At 31.2% G+C, this 24,552-nt stretch overlaps 7 protein-coding genes across 7 annotated transcripts; 3 read left to right on the forward strand and 4 right to left on the reverse strand.

Moving 5' to 3' along the window:
• Positions 1-199: 199 nt before the first annotated feature.
• On the reverse strand, positions 200-1,707 carry LOC145745982 (uncharacterized). The gene has a single exon (XM_082564161.1). The coding sequence runs from the start codon at positions 1,705-1,707 to the stop codon at positions 595-597; it is 1,113 nt and encodes a 370-aa protein (XP_082420287.1). The 3' UTR covers positions 200-594.
• Positions 1,708-2,373: 666 nt separating this feature from the next.
• LOC145745538 (uncharacterized) lies at positions 2,374-3,438 on the reverse strand. The gene is made up of 2 exons (XM_082563641.1): positions 3,198-3,438; positions 2,374-3,097 (listed from the first exon to the last, which is right to left on the reverse strand). The coding sequence occupies exons 1-2, from the start codon at positions 3,204-3,206 to the stop codon at positions 2,513-2,515; spliced, it is 594 nt and encodes a 197-aa protein (XP_082419767.1). The 5' UTR covers positions 3,207-3,438; the 3' UTR covers positions 2,374-2,512.
• Positions 3,439-3,580: 142 nt separating this feature from the next.
• On the reverse strand, positions 3,581-5,303 carry LOC145745527 (protein adenylyltransferase FICD-like). The gene has a single exon (XM_082563626.1). It carries the CDS (start codon positions 5,288-5,290, stop codon positions 3,905-3,907), a length of 1,386 nt encoding a protein of 461 aa, XP_082419752.1. The 5' UTR covers positions 5,291-5,303; the 3' UTR covers positions 3,581-3,904.
• Positions 5,304-6,038: 735 nt separating this feature from the next.
• LOC145745765 (uncharacterized) lies at positions 6,039-9,046 on the forward strand. The gene is made up of 11 exons (XM_082563926.1): positions 6,039-6,297; positions 6,667-6,752; positions 6,875-6,933; positions 7,025-7,067; positions 7,226-7,306; positions 7,389-7,434; positions 7,505-7,551; positions 7,724-7,808; positions 8,040-8,098; positions 8,440-8,592; positions 8,918-9,046. The coding sequence occupies exons 1-11, from the start codon at positions 6,099-6,101 to the stop codon at positions 8,963-8,965; spliced, it is 906 nt and encodes a 301-aa protein (XP_082420052.1). The 5' UTR covers positions 6,039-6,098; the 3' UTR covers positions 8,966-9,046.
• A 1,004-nt stretch (positions 9,047-10,050) lies between these two features.
• Positions 10,051-12,696, forward strand: LOC145745537 (transient receptor potential cation channel subfamily V member 5-like). Its single transcript, XM_082563639.1, has one exon. The coding sequence runs from the start codon at positions 10,051-10,053 to the stop codon at positions 12,493-12,495; it is 2,445 nt and encodes an 814-aa protein (XP_082419765.1). The 3' UTR covers positions 12,496-12,696.
• Positions 12,697-14,435: 1,739 nt separating this feature from the next.
• Positions 14,436-18,501, reverse strand: LOC145746068 (pyruvate kinase PKM-like). The gene is made up of 10 exons (XM_082564252.1): positions 18,296-18,501; positions 17,934-18,125; positions 17,354-17,526; positions 17,075-17,232; positions 16,600-16,720; positions 16,413-16,529; positions 16,117-16,303; positions 15,831-16,004; positions 15,546-15,694; positions 14,436-15,178 (listed from the first exon to the last, which is right to left on the reverse strand). Exons 1-10 carry the CDS (start codon positions 18,441-18,443, stop codon positions 15,011-15,013), a joined length of 1,587 nt encoding a protein of 528 aa, XP_082420378.1. The 5' UTR covers positions 18,444-18,501; the 3' UTR covers positions 14,436-15,010.
• A 553-nt stretch (positions 18,502-19,054) lies between these two features.
• On the forward strand, positions 19,055-24,417 carry LOC145745483 (uncharacterized). Its single transcript, XM_082563573.1, has 18 exons — positions 19,055-19,322; positions 19,687-19,829; positions 19,914-19,946; positions 20,116-20,192; positions 20,260-20,311; positions 20,406-20,454; positions 20,561-20,724; positions 21,116-21,202; positions 21,271-21,301; positions 21,418-21,461; positions 21,576-21,686; positions 21,765-21,912; positions 22,110-22,264; positions 22,709-22,858; positions 23,281-23,494; positions 23,580-23,771; positions 23,831-23,979; positions 24,074-24,417. Exons 1-18 carry the CDS (start codon positions 19,088-19,090, stop codon positions 24,116-24,118), a joined length of 2,079 nt encoding a protein of 692 aa, XP_082419699.1. The 5' UTR covers positions 19,055-19,087; the 3' UTR covers positions 24,119-24,417.
• Positions 24,418-24,552: the final 135 nt, after the last annotated feature.

Here is a 24,552-nt window from a genome sequence, read left to right on the forward strand (position 1 = left end):
TAACAGAAGTTATCGTTAACCGTTAACCGTAAAATTTAATTAAAACAAACAAAGAAATGACCTTTTCTATAAAAAAGGATAGTTTTTATCTTAATCAATATTTTAACTACATGAAAATCAGCTTAAACGAAGTTTTTAAAACTGACATAGGCCTAATGTCCGAATAACAGTGGCCGGATAGTGAATACTTACATCGTTTAAAAAAATTGCGACGTTTAAACCTGATAAACGGCGATATTAAACATATATATCCCTATATTACCATGAATTTATTTGTAAAATATTGATTTAACAGGCTTAATTTAAAGGAAGCACAATTTAACGAAAGTTAACAGGTCCGATAACGATTTTTAAAATTAACTTAAAAGTTAAATTTTAACAAAAAATTTAACTTCGTTGTTTAACCATTAACTCATTAACAGTTTTGTGCCAACCCTTGTATATAACAAACATAAAAAATCGCTTATTTTGTAATCCAAAACAATCTTAACTTTGACTAACTCCTGCAGTGATTCTAAAAATTGTTTCTATTCAAATGCTTCACTCACTTGTTTTTTTAAATGCATAAGATTAAATTGTCTTGCTTAACACACCTTACTTAAATGTTTTTTTATTCTTTGCATGTATTTTTAAATGGGCATTAAGATTTCCAACTTGAGCGAAACCTTTGTTACACAACTTACATTTGAATGGTCGCTCCCCGGTGTGTTTTCTTAAATGTACTCTCAGATCAACAGGCCTGGCATATTCCTTACAACAAAAATTGCATTTAAATGGTTTATCCCCAAAATGTAATTTTGAATGTGTTTTCAAAAAACGAGATGAAGCAAAGCCCTCGAAACACACTTTACATTTGAACGGCGTTTCTCTAGTGTGACATTTTAAATGTCTTTTAAGATTATAGGATTGATTAAAAATTTTGTCACATATATTACATGAAAATTGTTTTTGCCCAGTGTGTGTTGTTGAATGTCTTTTACAATCACAAGCTCTTGCAAAAACTCTGTCACACACTTCACATTTAAATGGTTTCTCTCCAGTGTGGGTCCGAAAGTGGCAAATTAAATTTGATTCAGCAGCAAAAGTTTTGCCACAAACAAAGCATAATTTTCTAGATCTACTTTCCTTTTTTCTTTTGGAATTTTTACGACTACTATTAGATAATAAACCGGATTTCATATTTTTGTCTTTTAATTCAAAATAACCACAATCAGTTCTGTTTTCAAAATCAGTCTGTAAAACTGAACTGGTGGCAAGTGCGGAAGTGGGTAAATCTAATTCTGTTGACATGTCTTTGTTACTATAATCATTTTGATCAACACAAGTATCTGAAATTTTTCTATCTCTCATTAGATAATTTGTTTCATGTTCCTGGTTATCGTTTGCAGATTCAATTTCTTCTGGAAATAAACTTTCATAATGAGAAATTAAAATAGTTTCCTCAATAGGTGTTTCACACTGTTCTGGTATTTCCAATTTAATTTCTGCTGGTTGTTCTTGTGAATTCACAACAGGTAATACTTCAGTTTCAATCAAATCTTTTTTGTCAGAAATGTTGTCCCCTTGTAATAAATTTCCGTTTGATTTTAAATGTTGAGTAAATAAACCAAGTAAGGCTTGGAGTTGCTTGTTTAAATCACTTCTCATTCCTTTAATTTCCTCCAAAATTAAACTTCCAAATTTATTATTTGAGATTTGACAATCCATTTTAAAAAAAACTTTCAAAAATACTCAAATATAATCTGAAAGGACAAGAAAATTAAATAATAAACACAAAGCTTTGATATACCTTAAATTTAACAGATTTTAAAGGTTCAACAGTAACTGAATAAAATGAAAACTTTGATCATCTTATTTTTTTTGAATTAAAAGCTTTAATTGTAAGTAAATTTCGAGGTTAAAGAAAAACAAATAAAAACAAACAGTGCAGTAAGTTAGATACAAATACATAATTAAATTGAAGATTTAATAAATTAAGAAAATTAAATCTACAAACATAAAAAAATGCATAATCTAAAATATTCCTAATATTTAGGAACACTTTGTTTGTTGCAAAAAAGCTTTAATTGGGGTGTAAATTATTAGGTTATGAATATGCTGATCAAATGCAAACAAACATTGAAGAAAATTAGAAACAAACACAACTGATTTTAGACGGTCTTAATAATAATTTAACTTTTAAATGTTTTTGTTCACACTAGCTTTTAAGTTGATAAAAAAATAATAAAACTTCATTGCTCAAATGCTATTTACATATTTTTACAGATATATTTTATATTTTTTTTTAACTAAAACTTTTGTTACAAAACTCACATTTAAATGGTCGTTCACCTGTGTGTAATCTAGAATGTGTTTTGAGATTGCTTGGTTGAGAAAAAATTTTGTAACACACTTTACATTTAAATGGTTTCTCTCCAAAGTGTATTTTTGAATGCATATTTAAGATACTATTTGTAACAAAAGCCTTACAACATACATCACATTTAAATGGTTTTGTTCCAGCATGATTTTTCTAATGACTTTTTAGAGAACCAGAATTTGTAAAAGCTTTGTTGCACACATTACATTTAAATGGTCGCTCTCCAGTATGTAATCTTAAATGTATTTTCAAACTACAGGCTCTAGTAAAGGTCTTATAGCATACATCACATTCAAACAGTTTTTTTTCAGTGTGTTCTCGACAATGTCTTTTTAGGTTGCGAGAATCTGTAAAACCTTTGTAACATACATCGCATTTAAATAGTCGTTCCCCGGCGTGTATTATAAAATGTGATTTAAGGTTACCAGAATGTGCGAAGCCTTTGTAACACACATCACATTTAAATGGTTGTTCACCTGTGTGTATTCTAGAATGTACTTTTAGATGAAAAGATCTAGTAAAAACCTTATAACACACATCACATTTAAATGGTCGTTCTCCTGTGTGTATTCTAGAATGTGTTTCGAGATTGCTTAGTTGTGAAAAATTTTTGTAACACACTTCACATTTAAATGGTTTCTCTCCAGTGTGGATCCAAATATGGCAAATTAACTTGGAATTATCAGCAAATTTTTTAAAATTGAACAACATAACTTTGCAGAACCGCTTGCATTTTTTCTTCGAGAATTTTTATTTAATTTAAAAAATGGTTTAAAAAAAAAAAAATTTTAAAATCACGATGGTTAACACAAGTGTCCGAGATACTTGTATTACTTACTGTAAACATTGTTTCAGGTTCCGAATATTGTTTAGAGCTTAAATTTATCTTGAAATAAACTTTTAAAATGAGAAATTAAGTATTTGGCCTGAAGGGGCTTGAAATTGGTTGATAAATCACTCCTCCGTCCTTTTATTTCCTCCCAAAATACTCCGTCCTTTTATTTTCCTCCCAAAATACTTAACTTTTAAATTTCTTATTTGTTTAATTATTGGTAATGTTTAATAACACCTAATTTTAAACCTACAGCTGTTGAAGAAAACAATAAAATCTTATAATATTTTTAAAATTATTTACATTATTAATAACTTAAATACAATAAAACAAGGCAGTATATACTGTATGAGATATCTTTTCTAAAACAATTTTAATTTAAAGTGCAAAACTAGTGGCTAAGTATTGCAAAGTTATACTTCTATGTATTTAAAAAAATAAACATTTTTTTTCATTTAGTAACAGACCTAAAAAGATTTTTAAGAACAATTACAAAAAGAAAAAGAATAAAAAAGGATAGCCTATTTAGATAAGGCACTAAGCCTGATTTTCACAGACCATTGCATTACATTAGGAACTAAAAGTATAAATAAATAGTTAGAAAATTTGTATTACTGTGCCTTTATAAAATAATATCTAGGATAATACACCAAATCCCAAACGCAATATCAACAAAATAAAAAAAAGATTTATAATAGACCTAAGAAAAAATATCAAAGTTCATCGTGAAGCTCTGAATTTTGATCGATATTTTGCATGTGTATGTAAGGTAATTCTGCCGCTACTAAATAATCTTCAAGCATGTTAGTTGTACAATGTGCTATGAATCGTATAAAAGGTCTTAAATCACCATCATTTGCAGCCCTTAATGTGTCATAATACTTTTGTCTATCTTGAATTTCAATTGAAACAGGCGGAAAACCATTTTTCATTAAAATAAAATTCATTAAAAGTCGCGCAGTTCTACCATTTCCGTCAATAAACGGATGAATGTAAACTAACCTGTAATGCGCAATTGCAGCGAATTCAACCGCGTGAAGTAATGTTGTTTCGGGCGAGTTTAGCCATTCTTCAAACTGCTCCATGTACAAGTCGACATCATTAGGATGTGGAGGAATATGGCCACCCACATAAACTTGATTAACTCGAAATTCGCCGGCAGCCATTGGGTCGACAAACCCAAGTACTCGTTTATGTAAGCTTTTAATATCATCGATACTTATATTACCAAGTTTCATAAGCAAAGTATTGTTCATATACTTTAAAGCTTCTGCTACACCTATAACTTCATTATGTTCTGATATGCTTTTACCAGCAATCGCTTTTCGCTTATCAATAATCTTTTTTATTTCATCAACAGTTAGAGTGTTCCCTTCAATCGCAACAGTATGATATATATGATGATAGTAAAACTCCTTCATGGCGTTACGCAACGAAGGATGATGCGCTGAGTACTTGTAAAGTTCTCGTTTCATGGAATCTATCACCATAAATACGTTGCGATCATGTTCAGCCACCTCTGGAGCAGTCCGCTTTCTATTAGCAATTGCGTTTGCGTTACTTGGGTCTGTTGCAAGAGCACGCTCATACATTAAATCAGCCTCCACAACATTTTCATTCTCTAAAAAGGCCCCGAATTCATTTAGTGCCTCAATGTACTTTGGGCAAAGTGCAATGGCATGTTTAAAAAGTTTAAAAGCTATTTTTCTATTGCCACTTTTAGCAAAGTTTTTTGCTTTACGCACACAAGTCTTAGCTTCTTCTAAATATGGATTGGATTTTTGCGGTTCCACTTCCTGTTTTTCCACAGTTTCTAAAGTGTTAATTGTTTTCGTATCCTGTGTTGAATAGTCCACAGATACAACAATGCCAAACTTTTGATCCTTTGTATTTGATTCAAAAACATTAATATTTTCTGATACCTCATTAATATCCTCATTTTGTAAGCTTGAAGTGGTAACTAACGATTTCATCATTACCGATGGTCGGTTATAGTTCCACGGTAAAAACTCGTTTATGTTTTTAAACTTGGCAAGAGGGTAAGTTGATAAAATAAAAATAAACAACGCCAAAGCATAGTATTCAATTTTTACACACATTATGATTTCTAACAATTTTTTAATCATGGTTCTAGAAAATACAATATTTGCCGGTAACGCTTTTCTGCTTTTATACTACAACCCATTCATTATTACAAAATGATAAAACGTTGCAGGGAAGTTGATAACCCCACCCATACCGTCTTAACTAAAATATATCTGTGAATATTTCTAGGGTAAGCTGGTGACTTAACGTTTGGTTTACCTACTTACCTAATTTTAAAGATGACTTACGTAGTAAATAGTGTTCGTTCACTGAACCAAAACGAAGTACAACAATGTGATAAGCGTTTCCACCAATTTTCACCATAACTTAAATTATTAAACAAGTGTTAAACCATTTTTAAAATTGAATTGCTACTATTACTATTTTGATAAATTTTTTTTTTTAAATCATACATGCCCAGGTAAAGACAAAAATTGTTGTATGTGTTTACTACAGATTAATTATTGCCAAGCAGCGTTTACATTTGCAAAAGCAAGATTAAATCGGTATGCAGAAAGAGACGTTTGGTTTTATAGTTTTGTTTATTCGAACTAAACGCTCAACAATTAGACAATAGATAAAGCTTATGGCTTAACAGTCTGACAACTTAAGTTCAGTAATATTTCGTTTAAATTTTTTTTAATCAGTTTATCTTGTTAACCGTTTGAATATATGTAAACCTTATATTTTTTCAAATATACAAATTTTAACCTACTAACCGTTTTTTTTATTAAAGCATCAATGACATCTTGTTTTTTTTAAGTAGATTTTGTACTTTGATTTGCAATTGCAGATATTGCACAACTAATTTCCTAAATAAAAATGCCACTTTCTTATAATCCTGCTTCAAGAGCTCAAGAAATGCCAGATGAGTTTACAGTAAAAGATAGTTGTTTGTATTGCAAATGGTGCAAACGATTTATTTACTCCTTGCGAAGTGACAACATTCAATCACATCTTCATTCTAATATTCACCAAACAAATAGGGTTAAATGTGGGGCAGTTATGTCTTTTAAACCAGGTACTTTTTTAATTTATATTTTTTTATCCTTGATGTGGGAAAGTCGCTTTGACGACCTGAATTAGAGTAACATAAGTAACCTCGACCCAGTCTCAAATTGCTTTGGAAGTTTGGGATATTATAGAATATAATTTTCCAATAATTACGCTGCTGATTAATTGCTGGTTCAGCAGGAGTTTTATAGTGCCTTGTTCAAGGGTGCTACAACATGAGAGCAGTGGGGATCAAACCCACGACCTCATGTAGTGTAGCAAGTGTTTTGACCATTACACACCGCTTTCCAGTTTAAAACTTTGTTATAAATTAGATTAAATTTCGTACAAAAAATGTCAATAGTCCATTCTTGTAAATGAATATTAAATCTTTTAGGAAATAATACTAAGGCAAAAAAAAATTTGGGAAAACGGAAAAATCGAAGAGGAAAATCAAAAACAAACTTTACATCAAAAACACCGGTATAAATTTAATACTTTCTATTTATTTAAATAATTTTGGTGCCACTTAATTGTTGAGTCTAATTTTTATTGATGGTAAATAGCATTTTTAATTATTTATGTTAAATATTTAAATTTTATAGAAATCCTTCAACTTTCATGAAATAAGAAAAGGGCAACTTTCTTATAAAGGCACTGTTAAGTAAGTAATAACAATAATATATATTAAAAATATAAAATAAACAAGTTCAATGTTTTAAAAATATTTAAAAATAACATGTTTTTTTTAATAGGGCAAACCCAGCTACATCACATGTAAAATCTTTAAATAAAAAGGTTTGTTATAAGACATACAAATGTTGGTAAAAAAATTGGTTTAATTTATTTAGATTTAATTTTTGTGGTTTGATCCCTACAACGTATGTACTTGCCATTGTGCACTTTAAGTACCCAAAACCTAAATATGCTTAATGAAAGTTCAAATCCATTTACAGAATTTCAATGTTAAGCAAACCAAGGAAAAAGATTCAGTTTATGTGTTAAAGAAAACTAAATTTACAATGATTCATCCAGAGGTAATATCAAAATTTGAATGTTTTCGAACAAATTTTGCATATCTATATATATATAGCCTATATACCGTTGTTTTGTTTTTAGAACTTTGAAGGACGCGATTTGGTTAGATGTTATTCTGATTTATCCGGTAAAAATAAATTTATTTATTTGATATTGTATGTATGTAGCACTGTGATTACATATTTTTTGAATTATAGGAAACTATTCGGATGATTATTCCACTAATGAAGGAGAATATAACGAAGTAAGAAGTTGATGTTTATTTCAAAAATCTATATTATATATAATTTTTTTAAAATTATAACATTGTAAAACTTATTTTAACCGAAGCAAAATAAATAAACTGTATGGAGTTTCTTAAGCCTGTGTATGATTTACAAGTAATAATAATTTTTATGATTTTTTGTAATGAACAGATGAGTGATGACTCTGATAATGAAGCTAACCAAGATGATGATATGAAATCTGACAATTCCGGAGAAAATATAAAAACAATACCTGGTATTACCTTGACTCACATATATATTTTTAGTTTATTTTAAATGTGAAAAGTTAATTTTATGGTCTTAACGTCATGTCAACAGCAGCTTTAGTTAAATTAGTATAAGGACTGCAAAAGCTTTTTTTGTACTAATAGCATGAAAGGGATAGTAATCAAACTCTGGGACTGTGTTGCAATGTTAAGAAACCTTAAATAATTTAAAATGTTGTAATGTAAACGTTTTATTCTAGAAGTAAAAAAGAAATTTGGACAAGGAATGTTTTCATACTTATCATCACCAGCAAAGAGCGTGAGTAATATTTTAATGTTATTTTTTTTTGTATATATCTTTATCCTTGATGTGGGAAAGTCGAATGCGCGACTTAAGCATAGAGTAACATCAGTTACTCCGACCCAGTCTCGAGTTGCCTGTGGCATTTTGGGATATTATAGATTATAATTGCCAAATAAATATGCTGCTGATTAAGTGCTAGCTCAGCAGGAGTCATACCAGTTATAGTGCTTTACTCAAGGGCGCTACAGCATGAGATCAGTGGGGATTGAACCCATGACCTCATGTGTGGTGTAACAAGTGTTCTTACCACTACACCACGCTGCCGGTATATTTAAGATGATAGTCCAATTTTTTAGAAACCAAAACAACAGCGAAAAAAAAATTCATTTAATTTGTGGGCAAGTTCAAAGCGAAAGGAAATTACTGCCAACAATCCGGGCATAAGTTTCGGAGAGGTTAGCAGAAGAACTGGGGAGATATGGAAGAATATGTCGGCTAATGAAAAAAAAGTAAGTTATTTTTTTTGTATATATCTTTATCCTCGATGTTAGAAAGTCAAATGCGCGACTAAAACATAGAGTAACATCAGTTACTCCGACCCAGTCTCGAGTTGCTTGTGGCAGTTTGGGATATTATAAATTATAATTCCCCAATAATTATACTGCTGATTAAGTGCTGTGCTGGCTCAGCAGGAGTTTGTACCGTTTATCAGTGGGGATTGAACCCACGACCTCATGTGTATTCTTGCCTTAGTACCTGAATTTAATAATTTTGTACATTTTTTTCTGTAACTGTTTTACATATAATAATATTGGAACAATTTTAATCTTTTAGATTTGGAAACGTAAATGTAAGAATCATGATAGATTAGAAGATATCTGATGTTTTTGATTTTAATAATCATGTTATGTCGAACGGCCAACATTTTTTAATTGTACATGCATTATTTCATAATAATAAAATAAATAAAAAGAAGTTCTGTCAATATTTTTTGAATGGGCCTAGAGACTGTAAAGTTTTTATGCCTTTTGTTCAATAACAAATGGTGCGTTTTTTAACGTTGGAACACATAAAGAAATACAAAAAATCCAAACTATGCAGCCTACAATTTCAATAAAGAGAATTTACACAAATTACTTAAAGAGTATTTAATTTTTTTTGTTTTTATGGCCATATTATTGGTCAAATCCTTTTTAGTATATTTATTGGATACCCCAGACATAAAGGTGCGCAAAGAAACAAAAGCGTCTTTAGCGATTAAGGCCGGAAGTTGTTATCACATATGCGTGAAATTATAAGTTAGTCATTAATATAAGCAACACTTAGCCCTAGAACTAAAGTGCAAAACGAAATATAAGTAAAGTAATTTATTAGACAGCGCGGTTACCTAATAACGCGGTCGTTTGGGGGCGTAACTGCGTCATCAACTCCATAGCAACGGGTTAAACGATATTTTTGTACAACGCGTATTATATGGGGAATTTAAAAAAATGTTTTACAGGGAATCATTATGCAATCAAATTAACAGCATAGGTTAACAAATGCTACGTTCGGACTGCAAATCGCGTTGCTGCATGGTTTTATATAATAAGACCGGCAGCGTTGTGAAGTGGTAAAAACACTTGCTACACCTCCATCCATGAGGTCGTAGGTTTAATCCCCACTACTGCTCTCATGCTGTAGCGCCCTTGAGTAAGGCACTATAAACGGTATGAACTCCTGCTGAGCCAGCACTTAATAAGCAGTATAATTACCGGGCAATTATAACCTATAATATCCCAAACTGCCACAGGCAACTCGAGACTGGGTCGGAGTAACAGTTGTTACTCTATGTTTAAGTCGCGCATTTGACTTTTCCACATCGAGGATAAAGATATATACAAAAAAAAAAAATTACACAGTTTACTTTACTGAATAGCAGACGAAGTCTTTATGTGTTTTACTGTTATGTCTTAAAATAAGATAAAATGATTAAATTGTGCAGCAACTTTTTTTATTTGGATGCAAGAGGAAAGGGGGACCCAGATTCAGATTGGAAATTGCAAAACGAACAAAACAAAAATGACATTTATCAAATGGTATCTTTGCAAGGGGGTGGAAAGGGTGATTTTCTGACCCTTTTTCAAGAAGGGGGTGCGGAGCGATTACTAAAGTACTTTAAAAATAATATTGAAGAAAAGTTTATGTATACAACTTTTGAAAATATAACAGAAGAAGCATACAAAAAATGGTTGTCAATGCAAAGAAAATTTGCCAAGCAATTCCATGCAGGAAGAGAGGCAGACAACATTGTCGAAACCCAAAACTGTACCGCAAATGACAACTTATCAGTTATTAGTTTGGACACCATTACGAAACCATATATGGACCACAATGTAAAATGGAAACTAGATAAGAGAGGGGCAGTTGGTGAAACTCCGGTTCAGTTGTTGTTTTTACATAACACAAAAGATCATATTGATATGGCTGAATGTATATTAAAAAAGTATCCTGAATTGGCAATGGATATTTATGAGGGCATAGAATACTACGGGGAAACATGCTTACATTTTGCTATCATACAACAAAATATAAGAGCAGTTAAAATTTTACTTGCCACTAATCGTGCAGATGTACATGCCAGAGCAAAAGGAAAATTTTTTATACCTGTTAATATCAAAAGAGGAGACATAAAACTTAAAAAAGATAAGTTTGAAGGGTATGCATATTATGGTGAGTACCCCTTGTCCTTTGCAGCTAGCCTAGGTAACAAAGATATTTACGATATTTTGCTGGAGCATGGCGCAGATCCATCTAAGAAAGACACTTATGGAAACAATGTTCTTCATCTTACCGTCATCCACAATCAACCGGACATGTATGACCATGCAACTCAACATAAACAAAAACCTGTTGATCCCAATACGATGAACAACACTATGCTGACCCCCTTATCATTGGCAGCCAAAATTGGCAAAAAGGACATGTTTAAAAAGATCCTTGATAGCTCTTCCAGACAGTATTGGTGTTTTAATTCTGTAACGTGTTCAGCTTTTCCACTTAAGTCACTGGACTCTATTCTGCCGGATGGGAGAACTGATTGGAACTCAGCTTTAATGATGATTATCGAAGGTAAAAAGGACAGTCATCTGGATTTGGTCACCAATAGCGTTGTGCTAGATCTTTTAACTAAAAAGTGGAAAATATTTGGAAAGCAGAAATTTTTGCGCTTATTGATATACTACCTGTTCCATATTGTATTTCTTTCGGTGGCTATATATTTGAGGCCTGACGATCAACGATCTTTGCGCTATGGGACAACATCACAAGACATTGCAAGATATGTGTTTGAGTCTTTGGTTGTTTTTATAGCAACTATTGTGGTGTACTTTATGTTTCGCGAGATATATTTGGAGACAATACATGGGTTTTTTCGTAATATAACAGCGATACCAGCTCGCATTTTTTACTTTGTAGCTTGCATTTTATTGGTTCTCTGTGTGATTTTTCGATTTACAGAGCTCTATGATGTTGAGGATTGGATATTGGTATTCGCTGTTCCAGGAATGTGGTCTTACTTTTTGTTTTTTCTCAGGAATAGTGAGTTAACAGGTCCCTTTATTACTATGATTTATAGAATGGTAGCAACTGATATTGCACGGTTTGCAGTTATTTACCTCATTGTATTACTCACATCTGGAATGGCATTTTATTATCAGTTTGAGGGACGCTTTGAGTTTTCATTTTTAACTGAGTTGGGCACCTTTATGACCTTGGTGTTAATGAGCTTTGGAGAGTTTGATTATAATACCATTCTTCAGGCTAAGTACTTTCAGTTGTCAATTATTCTGTTTATTATTTTTATGATATTTGTCCATATTCTTCTTTTGAACATGCTTATTGCAATGATGACAAGAACATTTGATAAGATTCACATGCGGGCCGAAAAAATCTGGAAAAGGCAATGGGCCAGCATGGTTATAACAATGGAAAGATCACACAGTGAAGAAGAGAAAAGGGGATTTCAAGATAAATATGATTTGAATTTCAATGCAACCCGAGTAACAGAACAAGGTGAAGCAGATGCGTCATTAGAGAGTGTACAAACTTCAAGTGAGATAGACAAACGAGCTTTTATGGTTGTTCAAAATCAATCTCAAACTGAAAGCAGCAGAAGACATGCTTTACAAAGGGCATGGAAAAAATTTGGTAAAATTGCGTTGAAAGGTGACATTGCAACCCCAGTCATAAATCCCGAACCTGCGATTATGTTTAGTGGTAGAGCTGGCATTGAAGAGGTGATGAGAGAATTGGAAGAAGTACCAGATGAAAATGAAGAACCATCATTTTTTGATAGGGCTAGATCAGCGTTGTTAGATATCGTGGACGATTTTTCACCTAGTTCTAGCCCAACATTGCATCGTCATCTATAATCTAGTAGTTTTTAAAAGTTGTTTTCTAATTCTTTAGAATGCATTATAAATGTTATGCAGTAATAATGCTGTTTTAAATAATCACTGTGACCTTATATATTACAAAAATTGCACATATGTTTATTGCAAATACTATTTTTTAACAAGATTGTACCTCTGACTTAAATAATGTATATATGTAGTAGTTTTCTAAATTTTATTTTAAATTTGTATATTTATTAAGCGAGTACATTTAGTCTAAATATATCCATTTTTTAAAAGTTTCATGTATTTTTATTAATAAATGATAAGTTTTTACTATACTGTTATCATCACAACCCTACCACATTCTAAACATGTTGTATATAATGAACACCATGAGAAGTGTGCTAAGAACTGCTGTCCAAACTAGCCTTTTTGATCGAGTAAATTTATGGGCAGTTAACTGGTAGGATGCTAGCACTAAAAACAGGGCATAACTTTTTAAGGATAGCATGAAAGTTATGTTAATTTAACGTTATGCCCTATCTTAATACACTTTAAATGGCAAATCACGTTTGGTTTGCTAAAGTTAACATATCATATAATAAACATGCACACAGGACCCTGCTAAATGGACGTAAACAAAAAACTAAAGCGGTACTTATACAAACTAGCTTAGGAATTTAAACAATTTTTCATTAATTAAAAAAAAAAAAAAGTATCTTACTTGAACCCAATCCCAGTAAACCAATCCATAAAGCTCTAAATGTCCACTTCTGGTAAGTAATTAAGTCTTGTTCAGCAATTGAGTTTTTTAACGTATAAAATAAAGTTTGGAAAAAGTAATTTATAACCATAAACCCTAACAATATTTCTACAAGAGGCAGGACTCCATGTGGAACTTCATATTTGTTTTTGTTTTCTTTTATTTCAACTACAAAAGAATCACTTGTTTTTTCGTTATATCTTCTCATTCCGTTTTCTGAAACTCCGAACTAGTTCTACTTTTAATAAAACATGGCGGTTTAGTATATTACTGCGTTCCATTTTAACAATACTCTTTGTACATAGAGTATTGCAATTGTTACGACATATTAATATCCTGTTACGTTTAAAAGAGTCTGGAATTGACCTTAATTGAAAATTGGAGTTTGTCCAGAAACTAGATTTTGTTTTATTTTTCTTCCGTTTAAACATTAAAAATAATGGCGTTAAAGAACAGAAAAACAAAAAAGTCGTACAGGTCCAAGGAATATTGCTACGAACCAAAGGAAGCAGACATCTTAAAACCTAGAGGTAGAACTGCATCTTTAAACAAAAATAAAATTCCCAATGTGCAATCTGTGAGTGGTAAAGAGGTTGTGTACAGTGCTATAATTCTTATAAAGATCATCCATTTGCTGTACATGACAAGTGCTGGAAACAAAGAAGAAAGCGACAATGATGAAAATGTACCATGGGTAATATTTACATGTGTATCAACATTGGCAGTACCAGGTAAGTGACAAGTAGCAATAAAAATGTTAGCCTACTGCTGTTCATTATATTTTTTATGAAACATATGGTTTTTGCAGGCATTGCAGCATTTACCGTGTTCCGATTAAGACCATATACGTCAAGAAAATTATTTCTTTTCGACGTAATGACGTTTATTGTTTTGGGATTCTGCTGGTTGGTTATAATGATTGCAGAAGGCTTTTTTCTAACCAATACTGGAAGTGAAACGGAAGAAAATGTCGACTGTGATGCATCCATAAGACCAAGTCATTTTCCCCGCAATGGTTTTATATTTGCTACCATATTTGGTATTGCTTTGTATTTCATGAATCTCTTATCTGTTAAAAACTACAAAAATGTCAAGCTTTAATACAAATGGTTGTTTTTGGTAACTACTAGACACTTTAACTGTTTAGCTTAAAAATACTATTCCTAAGATAGATACATCTAAGTATCTGTTAATAATATATCATTTGAATTACTACTTTATTTTGCACAATGCCTTATTTGTGTGGATACATTTTCAAGTCAATCAAAGACTTAACACAAAAAAATTATTTACAGATTTATAACATAAAATATTTAATACAGAACTTTTAATTTAGTTCACCATTACTACACTGGCATTACAATGTTAGCTAATAAATATACTTGAACTTGGGAGTATTATTTGCTAGAATTATAAATGAATTTAGAGAAAAAATTTGCAACCCAAAATGCATATGATTAAATCACAGTACCAAATGATAGCTAAGCGGTGATTGAAAGCTTTTAGCTACCAATATTATAAGTAATTAGTTAGAAATTTGTGTAAACAAAGCGTTATATAATATTCCTACATGTATATAATACATAAAACAGTTAATTATTGTTGTTAGTTAGCCAGAAAGTGCTTTTTTTTGGTAATTTGTAAATGAACTGGGTATTATTTTAAATAAATAGAGAACAACAACAAAAATGCTAACCATAAAATAATATTGGCAAACAAAACATTTTAAAAAGCAAAACAATCTGAATATACACAACGAATAATTCAGTGACGTACAAATAAGTAGATTTAGATCTGCACAACACGCATTGTGTTTGTAAATCCTGAACCAGGCTGCCATCCAGTCACAACGATCACAAAATCACCTTTGACCATGAATTTTCGCTTTTTGCCAACATCAATGGCAAACTGAACACGAGCGTCGACGTCATCTGACCAGGGCGAAATTACTGGTTTCTGTTAAATTAAAAAATCAGTTTTATATTAATATTTTCACATAGCTATAAAAATGAAAAAAAACACTTGGCACCTATAAAATTTAAAAATTTTTTGCATTGGTCTATAAGTGCACCAATTAAAGTTACTAAACAAGCATTAAATTTGCAAAATAATTGGGTGTGTTTGTTTACCAATTAGGTATGAGTCAAAATGTAAACAAGAATTTACCAGAACAAAACATATGTAAACCTTTAAAACAAATTTGTTTAAGCTATTCAAGCATGCATCAAATTCTTGAAATTAGTAACTTGGTCTATCAGCCTAACAAAAATTTGAACTCTTGATCAAATATATTTATAGACAAGAGTAAACATAAGACAAATACCTGGAACAAAAGTGGAAAACAACCACGCCATAAGTGAACTGTACGAGCTGTTTGCTCGAAGCGAGTTACAGTAAGAATAGGAGCGCGGGGTCTGTAACTTGACACTAGTGCGGCAGATTTACCAGATCGTGACAACACAATAATACCAGCTGATTGAATGTAAGGTTAACAAGTTAAGAAACTGTTAGCGTGAAATGTGATATAACACATTGGTAATAGGATACAAAAGTTACTAAGTGTCAAACTTTAAAGGTCATACTTTTTTTCACAAGTTTATTTTTGTACCTGCTTGACATTTAAATGATGCTTCCACAACAGCGCTTGCAATGGCTCCAGTTGGTTCTGTGGCAAATCCCTTTGCAATTCGTAATTCTTCAAAAACCTTTCTATGGAAAATAACAGCTTCTGCCTCTCTGGCAATTTGATGTTGCATTTTCACACACTCAAGTGGGTACTGGCCTAAAAAGTAAATCAATACACTTAAATTTACAACAAGTGGCCAAACATTAATTTTATCAGTTACACTATTGATTGTAAGTATATAACATATTGGGATATAAAGGTTAATTACCTTTGGCAGTTTCCCCACTTAACATAATGCAATCTGCGCCATCTAAAACAGCATTTGCTACATCGGAGGCTTCAGCTCTAGTCGGTCTTGGTTTTGAGATCATACTTTCCAACATTTGAGTCGCACAAATAACTGGCTTTCCTTTTAGGTTACACTTACCTGTTAGCATTTTTTGAGCAATAAAAACCTAAAAAAAATATTTGTTTGACATTTTTTAGTAAATTATATTTAGCTTATACACTTGGGGATACAAATTAACATAATTTATGTAACAAAATGTTGTTTAATTAACTTACTTTGGCAGCTGGGATTTCAATTCCCATATCGCCTCTTGCAATCATAATACCATCGCTAGCTTCAATAATTTCATCAATTTTGCAAACACCTTCGTGGTTTTCAATCTTGGAAATAATCTAAACACAAAAAAATATGTTAGCGATGATGTTTTAAAGGAATACTTGTGTTTTATTTGGTTTAAATTACCTTGATATTTTTTCCAGCTTCACCTAATGCTGCTCTTACAGCCTCAACATCCGCAGCTTTTCTGATGAATGAAGCAAAGACCATGTCTACCCCCTGCTCAACACCAAATTGGAGATCTTTTCTTTAAAACAAACACAATTTAAATATAAATTTTTTTTTTTTGTATATATATTTATCCTCGATGTGGGAAAGTCGACTGCGCGACTTAAACATAGAGTAACATTAGTTACTCCGACCCAGTCTCGAGATGCCTGTGGCAATTTGGGATATTATATAGATTATAATTGCCCGATAATTATGCTGCTGATTAAGTGCTGGCTCAGCAGGAGTTCGTACCGTTTATAGCGCCTTACTCAAGGGCGCAACAGCATAAGATCAGTGGGGATTGAACCCACGACTTCATGTGTAGCAAGTGTTCTAATAGTAAATAGTAAGTAAACCCTTAAAAAGTAAAAAACTGATAAAATTATGTTACTTGTCTTTTTCGCTAACAGCAGGCAAGTCAACCTCGATTCCAGGCAAGTTTATTCCTTTTTTAGACCCAAGCATGCCACCGTTTTCAATTTCACAAATAACAAAGTTAGCTCCCTTTTCTTTAACCATTAAGGATATCAAACCATCATCAACAAAAATCTAAAAATTAAAAATAAATAATTTATAGCGTATAAAGAATACTATGGGCCTACTAAACATTTTTGTATGTAACTATAACAGATTCTCGTCAAATATATTAAAAAATTTTTTTATCTTTTACCCTGTCTCCTAACTTCACAACTTTGTTAAGATTTTTGTAATCCACAAAAATGCATTCGGCAGTTCCTTTTTCAAAATCTGCTTCATCCAATGAGAGTTTGATAATTTTTCCTTTAACAAGCTCAACATCCGCTGACCCTCCTCCAACTAACAGTCCGCTTCTTATTTCAGGACCTATATAATAAATACAATTTGAAGATTATAAACATGACATGAAATTAAATTTTTTTTTTTTGTATATATCTTTATCCTCGATGTGGGAAAGTCGAATGCGCGTCTTAAACATATAGTAACATAAGGTTCTCCGACCCAGTCTCGAGTTGCCTGTGGCAGTTTGGGATATTATAAAGACTATAATTGCCCGGTAATTATGCTGCTGATTAAGTGCTGGCTGAGCAGGAGTTCATACTGTTTATAGCGCCTTACTCAAGGGCGCTACAGCATGAGATCAGTAGGGATTGAACCCACGACCTCATGTGTGGTGTAGCAAGTGTTCTTACTACTGCACCACGTTGCCGGTTATTCTGAATTTATTAACATTTTTTTTTTTTTGGTTAAGTTGAAATAGCTATTTAATATACCTTTGGTATCCAATGCAATGGCAATTGGCCTGTAATAAAAGTTGTCATCTCTAAAGCTTTGTGCAGCCTCTCTTACACTAGCAATAGTGGCTGCGTGATATTCGTGTGTGCCATGGGAAAAGTTCATTCTTGCAATATTCATTCCACAAACAATCATTTTCTTTAAGATGTCGACCTTGTTTGATGCAGGACCTAACATAATATTAAGTTTATTAAATATATATTAATTACTTATTAATGTTTTTTATGTTAATATTATATAAATTTAAATGCGCATTAAAGTATTTAGATTTAACATTTATAAAATACAAATTGATTTTATAAAAACAATATTAATTGAAAGAATTTAATAAAAATCTTACCAATTGTGCAGATAATTGAGGTATTTCTGCATGCTTGTGGGTCAGTATTGATGTCTAATTGGCAAGAATGATCCAACGAAGTACTGGCAGTAAAGGATTTTCCCTGACCCTGGGTTTGGTAAAAAGCATCTGCGTTGTTATCAGCCATATTTACCTCCCGATTTTTTAGTTAAAGCAAATTTACAAAATTGAATTAAACTGTTAAATGATCTGCAAATATTAAACATTTACTCAATAATATTCTTTTCTGATAAATATGTAAGTAATTAAATTGTTTTATAACACGGTTTATCTTAAAGGGCAACTTAATGCAACTGAATACGATCGACTGAACGAATAATTTAAAATGACCTCTCTATACCCTTCGATCAAAAATAAATCAACACTTCCAGAAATAAAAGTGGTAACACATGTTAGCTGCCAGTGGTGTCAAATTAACTTAAATTTAAAAAAAGGAGTTAATTAACCTTATTGTTTATTTACTTTACGTAAAATTAATTTATAAAAAAATTAAAATAACAAAAAAAATTAATTAAAAATTAGATGGTGAAAGTTTTCACTACCCTGTAATAAAAATGAATCTATAATTTTATTTAAATGTTTTTTTAAGATTTGTTTGCTTTAAAAGTTAAAATTTTTAATAAGCATTAAATATGAGTAACTGTGCCACGCAAAATGTTTTACGTATGACACTTAACACAAAATAGTGCAAAGCGTCGCTCATTTAAAAAAAAAATCCATAACAGACTGATAGGAGAAACGTAATTTTTAAAAGGTAAACATTAAAAATCCATGGTATATAACTACATTAAAACAACATCAAAAAATATGCCAGCTACTTATACACCAGCTTCTCGGGCAAAGGAACTGCCAGACGAATATGTAGTTAAAGATGGAGTTTTGTTTTGCAAATGGTGCGACAAAGGAATATATTCCTTACGAATGGACAACTTGCAGTCGCATATTCAATCGAATAATCATCAAAATGCAAGAATAAAACTTGGTGCCAAAACGTCATTCGATCCTGGTGTTTATTTTATATTATATTAATTATATATACATAAAAAGTTTGTGTTTATTATTATAATTTTTTGTTATATCACTTTATTCTCAATAAAAAAATAGGCACACTTTATTGACTAAACATTAAGTAATTTAAGTTACATTGACCTAGTTATAAGTTGCCTTTAAAAGTTTTAAATATTATGAATTATTATATCTTGACTTAAAATTTTTTAAACCTTATTGAACATTTTATTTTCTTAAGGCTATGACATAAACCCAAGTATTTAAACTCTTACCCCATTTTGCTGGCTATTAGTACAAGGCTAGTACTCATTAATCTTTTAGCTGTGTTAAAAACCATTTCATAAACTTTGTACTTTTTATAGATTCCGAAACAAGGTTGAAATTTCTAGCAAAGCGTGATCGTAAAAAGAAGAAAGCTCAAATGAAAAAACAGGATGCTGTTGCTGAAGAAGATTTAAGAAAATTGTTCAGTAATTCTGACAGTGAAGACACGGAATCTTTTCAGGTATTAAAGTTGTTAATATTTCTAAGAATGTTGTCTGTGAATAAAGTTTACTCTTTCTATTACTTTATTGTTTATTTTTTTTAGGGATTCGATGAAGAATCAGATTCATCTGAAAATGTAAGAAATTTTATTAAAAACTATTTTTTTTTGTAAATAAGAAATAAAAACTTTTGTAGTTGACTTTGTAAAACACTTAAATTCTGTATTGACATACTTCGCTTTTTGCTAACTATTTTTTAACTTAAATACTCTGTTCATTATTAATTACTCTTTATCGATTGTGTAGAAGCATGAAATGCATTCTCCTGCCGATTTAGAAAAAACTAAAACTAAACAAAGAAGATATTCAGAACCACATGAACGGTAGGAAAGTTAACAAAATAAGTTAAATATAAAAATTAAAACAATAAAATAATTTATAATTTTTTAGAAATGAATTTGAAGATAGTGATGATTTTTCTTCTCCAACAGCAAAAGAAAAAGTATAAATTTATTTCATTACTATGATTTGATACACATTCTTTTAGTATTGTTGAAATTTTATATGCTCTGTTTTAATTAATGTGAATTTAATAGGTAAGCTACAGTGCTAGAAGTGCTACCACTGCCTCAAAGAAGGGTAAGGGTAAGTTTTTATTCTTAAAAATTAATTTTAAGTTTAACTTAACATGAAAAAAAAGATAAAAAAATAAACAATATTAAATATTTTTTTTAAATTTTTTGTTGTAAAGGTTCACTTAAAATCAAAATAAGTCGCCAATCAAAATCCAAGGAAAGGGTTCATGCAAGGTCAAGGTCACAGGAAGGTTCAAAATCAAAGGTCAAAGCTAAAGGAAGGTCAAGGTCATATCATGCAACAGAATCGAGTGAAAATGAAGATTCTAATCCCTCTGAAGTAATTAATTTTTTTAGAAAATATTTTCCATAACTTGAATCTTGTTAATTAAAGTTGTGTATATAATAAACCGGCAGCGTAGTGTGGTGGTTAGAACACTTGCTACACCACACATGAGGTCGTGGGTTCAACCCCCCACTGAACTCATGCTGTAGCTCCCTTGAGTAAGGCGCTATAAACGGTATGAACTTTTGCTGAGCCAGCACTTAGTAAGCGGCATAATTATCGGGCAATTATGATCTATAATATCCCAAACTGCCACAAGCAACTTGAGACCAGGTCGGAGTAACTGATGTTACTCTATGTTTAAGTCGCACATTCGACTTTCCCTTATCGAGGATAAAGATATATACAAAAAAAAAGTATTTTTTTTATTGTTGATTTTTCATAGAAAAATGTACAGATAGAACCTTGCGGAGAAAGTCTTAAACTCAAGTTTGTTTTAAACAAAACAAAACACACCAAGTTACAACCTGGGGTAATTATAAAAATACTTTACTAAAAAAATAGCTTAGTTGGACAACTTTAATTTTTTTTTTTTTTTAGGCATCTGTAAAAGTTGTTAATGACTCAACAGGTAAATATTTAATTTTTAAACAAAAGCTAATGATTAGGAGTATTTATTGTTAATATTTAATTCCGAAATTATAGTCTAAATTTATATTAAACCCCCTTTTAATTTGTAAATTTTAGAAGAATTTTCTAAAGAAATTAAACTGCAGAAATCACAGTTTAAGGTTAGTAGTATTTTTAATTTTATTTGTTGTAAAACTTTTATTAAAGTTCTCATATAGGGTGATTTTCGGAGATTTACTGAAAATACAATGATTATTTTATTATTTTCAATTCAGAACAAAAAATCAAGCAGTTATGTTCAAGAAATATCAAGCGATAATGTAGGGAGTGAAATAGAAGAGCCGGTAGAAGATGAAGGGAGTGAAAATGAAGATCTGGAAATTGAGGTTTTTAAAATAAATGTGGTTTAAATCCTTTTATTCTAGATTTTTTTACAAGATTTTTACTTCAAAATGTCATTTTAGAATGAGGAGGTAATAGAAGAAGAAATTGTGGAAATGGATGAAGGGGAATTTGACTCCTGGGAAGCAATCGGACCTTTTTCGGATGATGAGAAAGTGGAAGAAGAAGAAGAAGAAGAAGAGATTGTCTCCTCCATTCCTCCACCTCCAGGTGATTTTTTCTAAATCAAAAATTTAATTTTAAACAATTCTAAAACTTTTTAATAAGTTAAATTTTGTTTAATATTTTTGTTTACTAATTTTAAAACATTTTTGTTAATTTTTTAACTTAATAAAATTTGAATTTTTTCTCTTTTTAAATATTGGTTAATATTTAAAGATTTTTTACAGCCTTTTTTTATTTTTTAGTTCTTAAGGAGCCACTTACACAAGAAGAAAACTTGGCAATAAAAGCTAACCATGCCAGGCAGATGGCAAAGTCAGTCAACTCTGCTCAATTTGCTAAAAAAGCTCAGAAAAAAGTTTTTTACAATCCCAACCCAACTCAACCAGTTGGATCTAGCGTAAGAAAAATTTTAATAAAATGAAATTTTTTACTACTAAACTTGCTTTACACTTAAGTATTTCTTAGCATCATAATTTGTAAAAAACATCATGTAAAAAAACCGGCAGCGTGGTGTAGTGGTAAGAACACTTGCTAAACCACACATAAGGGGCGTGGGTTCAATTCCCACTGCTCTTATGCTGTAGCGCCCTTGAGTAAGGAGCTATAAACGGTATGAACTCCTGCTGAGCCAGCACTTAATCATCAGCACAATTACTGGGCAATTATAATCTATAATATCTCAAACTGCCACAGGCAACTCGAGACTGGGTCGGAGTAACTGATGGTACTCTAAGTCACGCATTCGACTTTTCCACATCGAGGATAAAGATATATACAAAAAAAAAAAATTACAATTATCAGGCGATATTTTTCATCAAAAATTTATATAATATTTTTTTAGAAGTTGAAGGGTCGGAGAATAAGTGGATATAATATGTGGGCAAGTAATATAAGAAGACAAATAGGATCTCAGTTTCCTGGGATGCAGTTTGGAGATGTGAGCAAAAGAGTTGGTGATTTATGGAAGAAATTACCAGATAAAGAGAAAAAGGTTTGTGTTTTTATATAAAATAATGTATTTGCATTAAAGCAAAAGACTTATCAGTAAAATATTGATGATTTAGTCCGGTAGTGTGGTGAACCGGTCATGGCGTCGGGTTACGAGCCGAAAAGTTTCGGGTTCGAGCCGTACCAACGTCATACTATTCGCCCTTGAGCCCGGCGTTTACGAATGGCTCAAAACACGTCACAACAGCACACCCTTTAAAATATAAAACTTATCACCTTAAGGTGATATGGAAAAAAAAAAATTGGTGATTTATAATTGTTTTATAAAGATATAACTAAGTCATCATTAAGCTGTTAAAAAAAGCTGTTCATAATAAATGGCTTCATGATTTCTTTTTGCTTAAAAAATATTTGAAATATAGTGGAAAATTTTTAACATTTTGTTTTTATCTATAAATATTTAAGATGTGGAAGCACAAAAGTATGAAGATGTATCAAGAGCAGTTAAGAAAGATGGAAAGTAGTAGTGCAACAAAGAGAAAGCATGGAAGTAAAATGATTGAAACCGGACCCAAGAAGAAAACAGCTTTTTCGTCCCCTCCTAATAAAAAAGCAAAGGTTGTGTCAGAACCTAAAAGAAAACAAGTTTATGTTCAACAGTCTAAAAGGCATTCAACTTGTAAGAAAATCATTATTTTTTATAGTTTTTGGGAATGTTGGATCAGTATTTTTATTTTTTTATCTTAATTTTGTTGTTTTTGTAGTAAAAACCCCAACCCGGGCCCCTGCAAGCCAGCAGACCCCTAAATCTGACCCTTCTATCCCTCTTTCTCCTCCACATAAAAACCCAGCTCAAATGATGGAGAGGGATCTTCAAAAGCTCCCTCCTCCTCCCATCGGACTCATGGATGCTGCAGCTCATTTTGCCATGCTGGGAGAAACTTTAACTACTATTGGTAAAAAAAAATTTTTAACATTTTAAAAATTTGAACTTTTAATTTTTTTGTTTTTTAAGGTAATAAAGTTGCAAGCCTAGGCAATAAACATTCAGGCAATGTAGTGGTTCCACTTATGCTTGATAGCTTCATGTGTTCAATTACTCCACTCCTGTCCTTAACTAATCAAATCCCTGGTTTACAAAACTCAATACCTACTAAAGTAATGGTAAGTCATCAAGTGTTATGTAAAAAATTTATTTTAAAAAAATGTGCTATATCATATTGCTTAAAATTAATAATTTAATTTTGTATTTTTTTAGTCGGATACGCTAGCGAACGTTCATAACTTTATGCCTGGAATCTGAAGTTGATTTTCGCCCTTGTATTGCCTATTTTAGTATCACTGCCAAATTATTAAAATTTTTTGAGAAGTTTGCATAAAATATGGTAAAATGGAAAAGATATAGTGGTTCTTATACTACTAGCATCCCATATATTATGTTTGAAAAAGTAAAGTTTAATGTTGTTTCGTATTTTTTTTATAAAAGTGCCCCAAAAAACTTAGCAAATCTAATTTTTATATTAAATAAAGAACTAAAATAAACCTACGTGAAGTACTAGTCGAATCTTGTTATATTTAAAATAAAAATGACCCTTTAGTTGACCTTTTTGCTATCACGTGACATAGCATAAGAGCTTGTATTTTTGTTACACGTATGTATAATATTCTAGATGTTTTGGTGACGTCAGAAATGGAGTGTTTGTTTTATTATTTGAGTACCATAGAACGAAAGATGGA

The sequence above is a fragment of the Corella eumyota genome, chromosome 3 (genome assembly GCF_963082875.1).
Source record: "Corella eumyota chromosome 3, kaCorEumy4.1, whole genome shotgun sequence".
Taxonomy (NCBI): Eukaryota; Metazoa; Chordata; class Ascidiacea; order Phlebobranchia; family Corellidae; genus Corella; species Corella eumyota.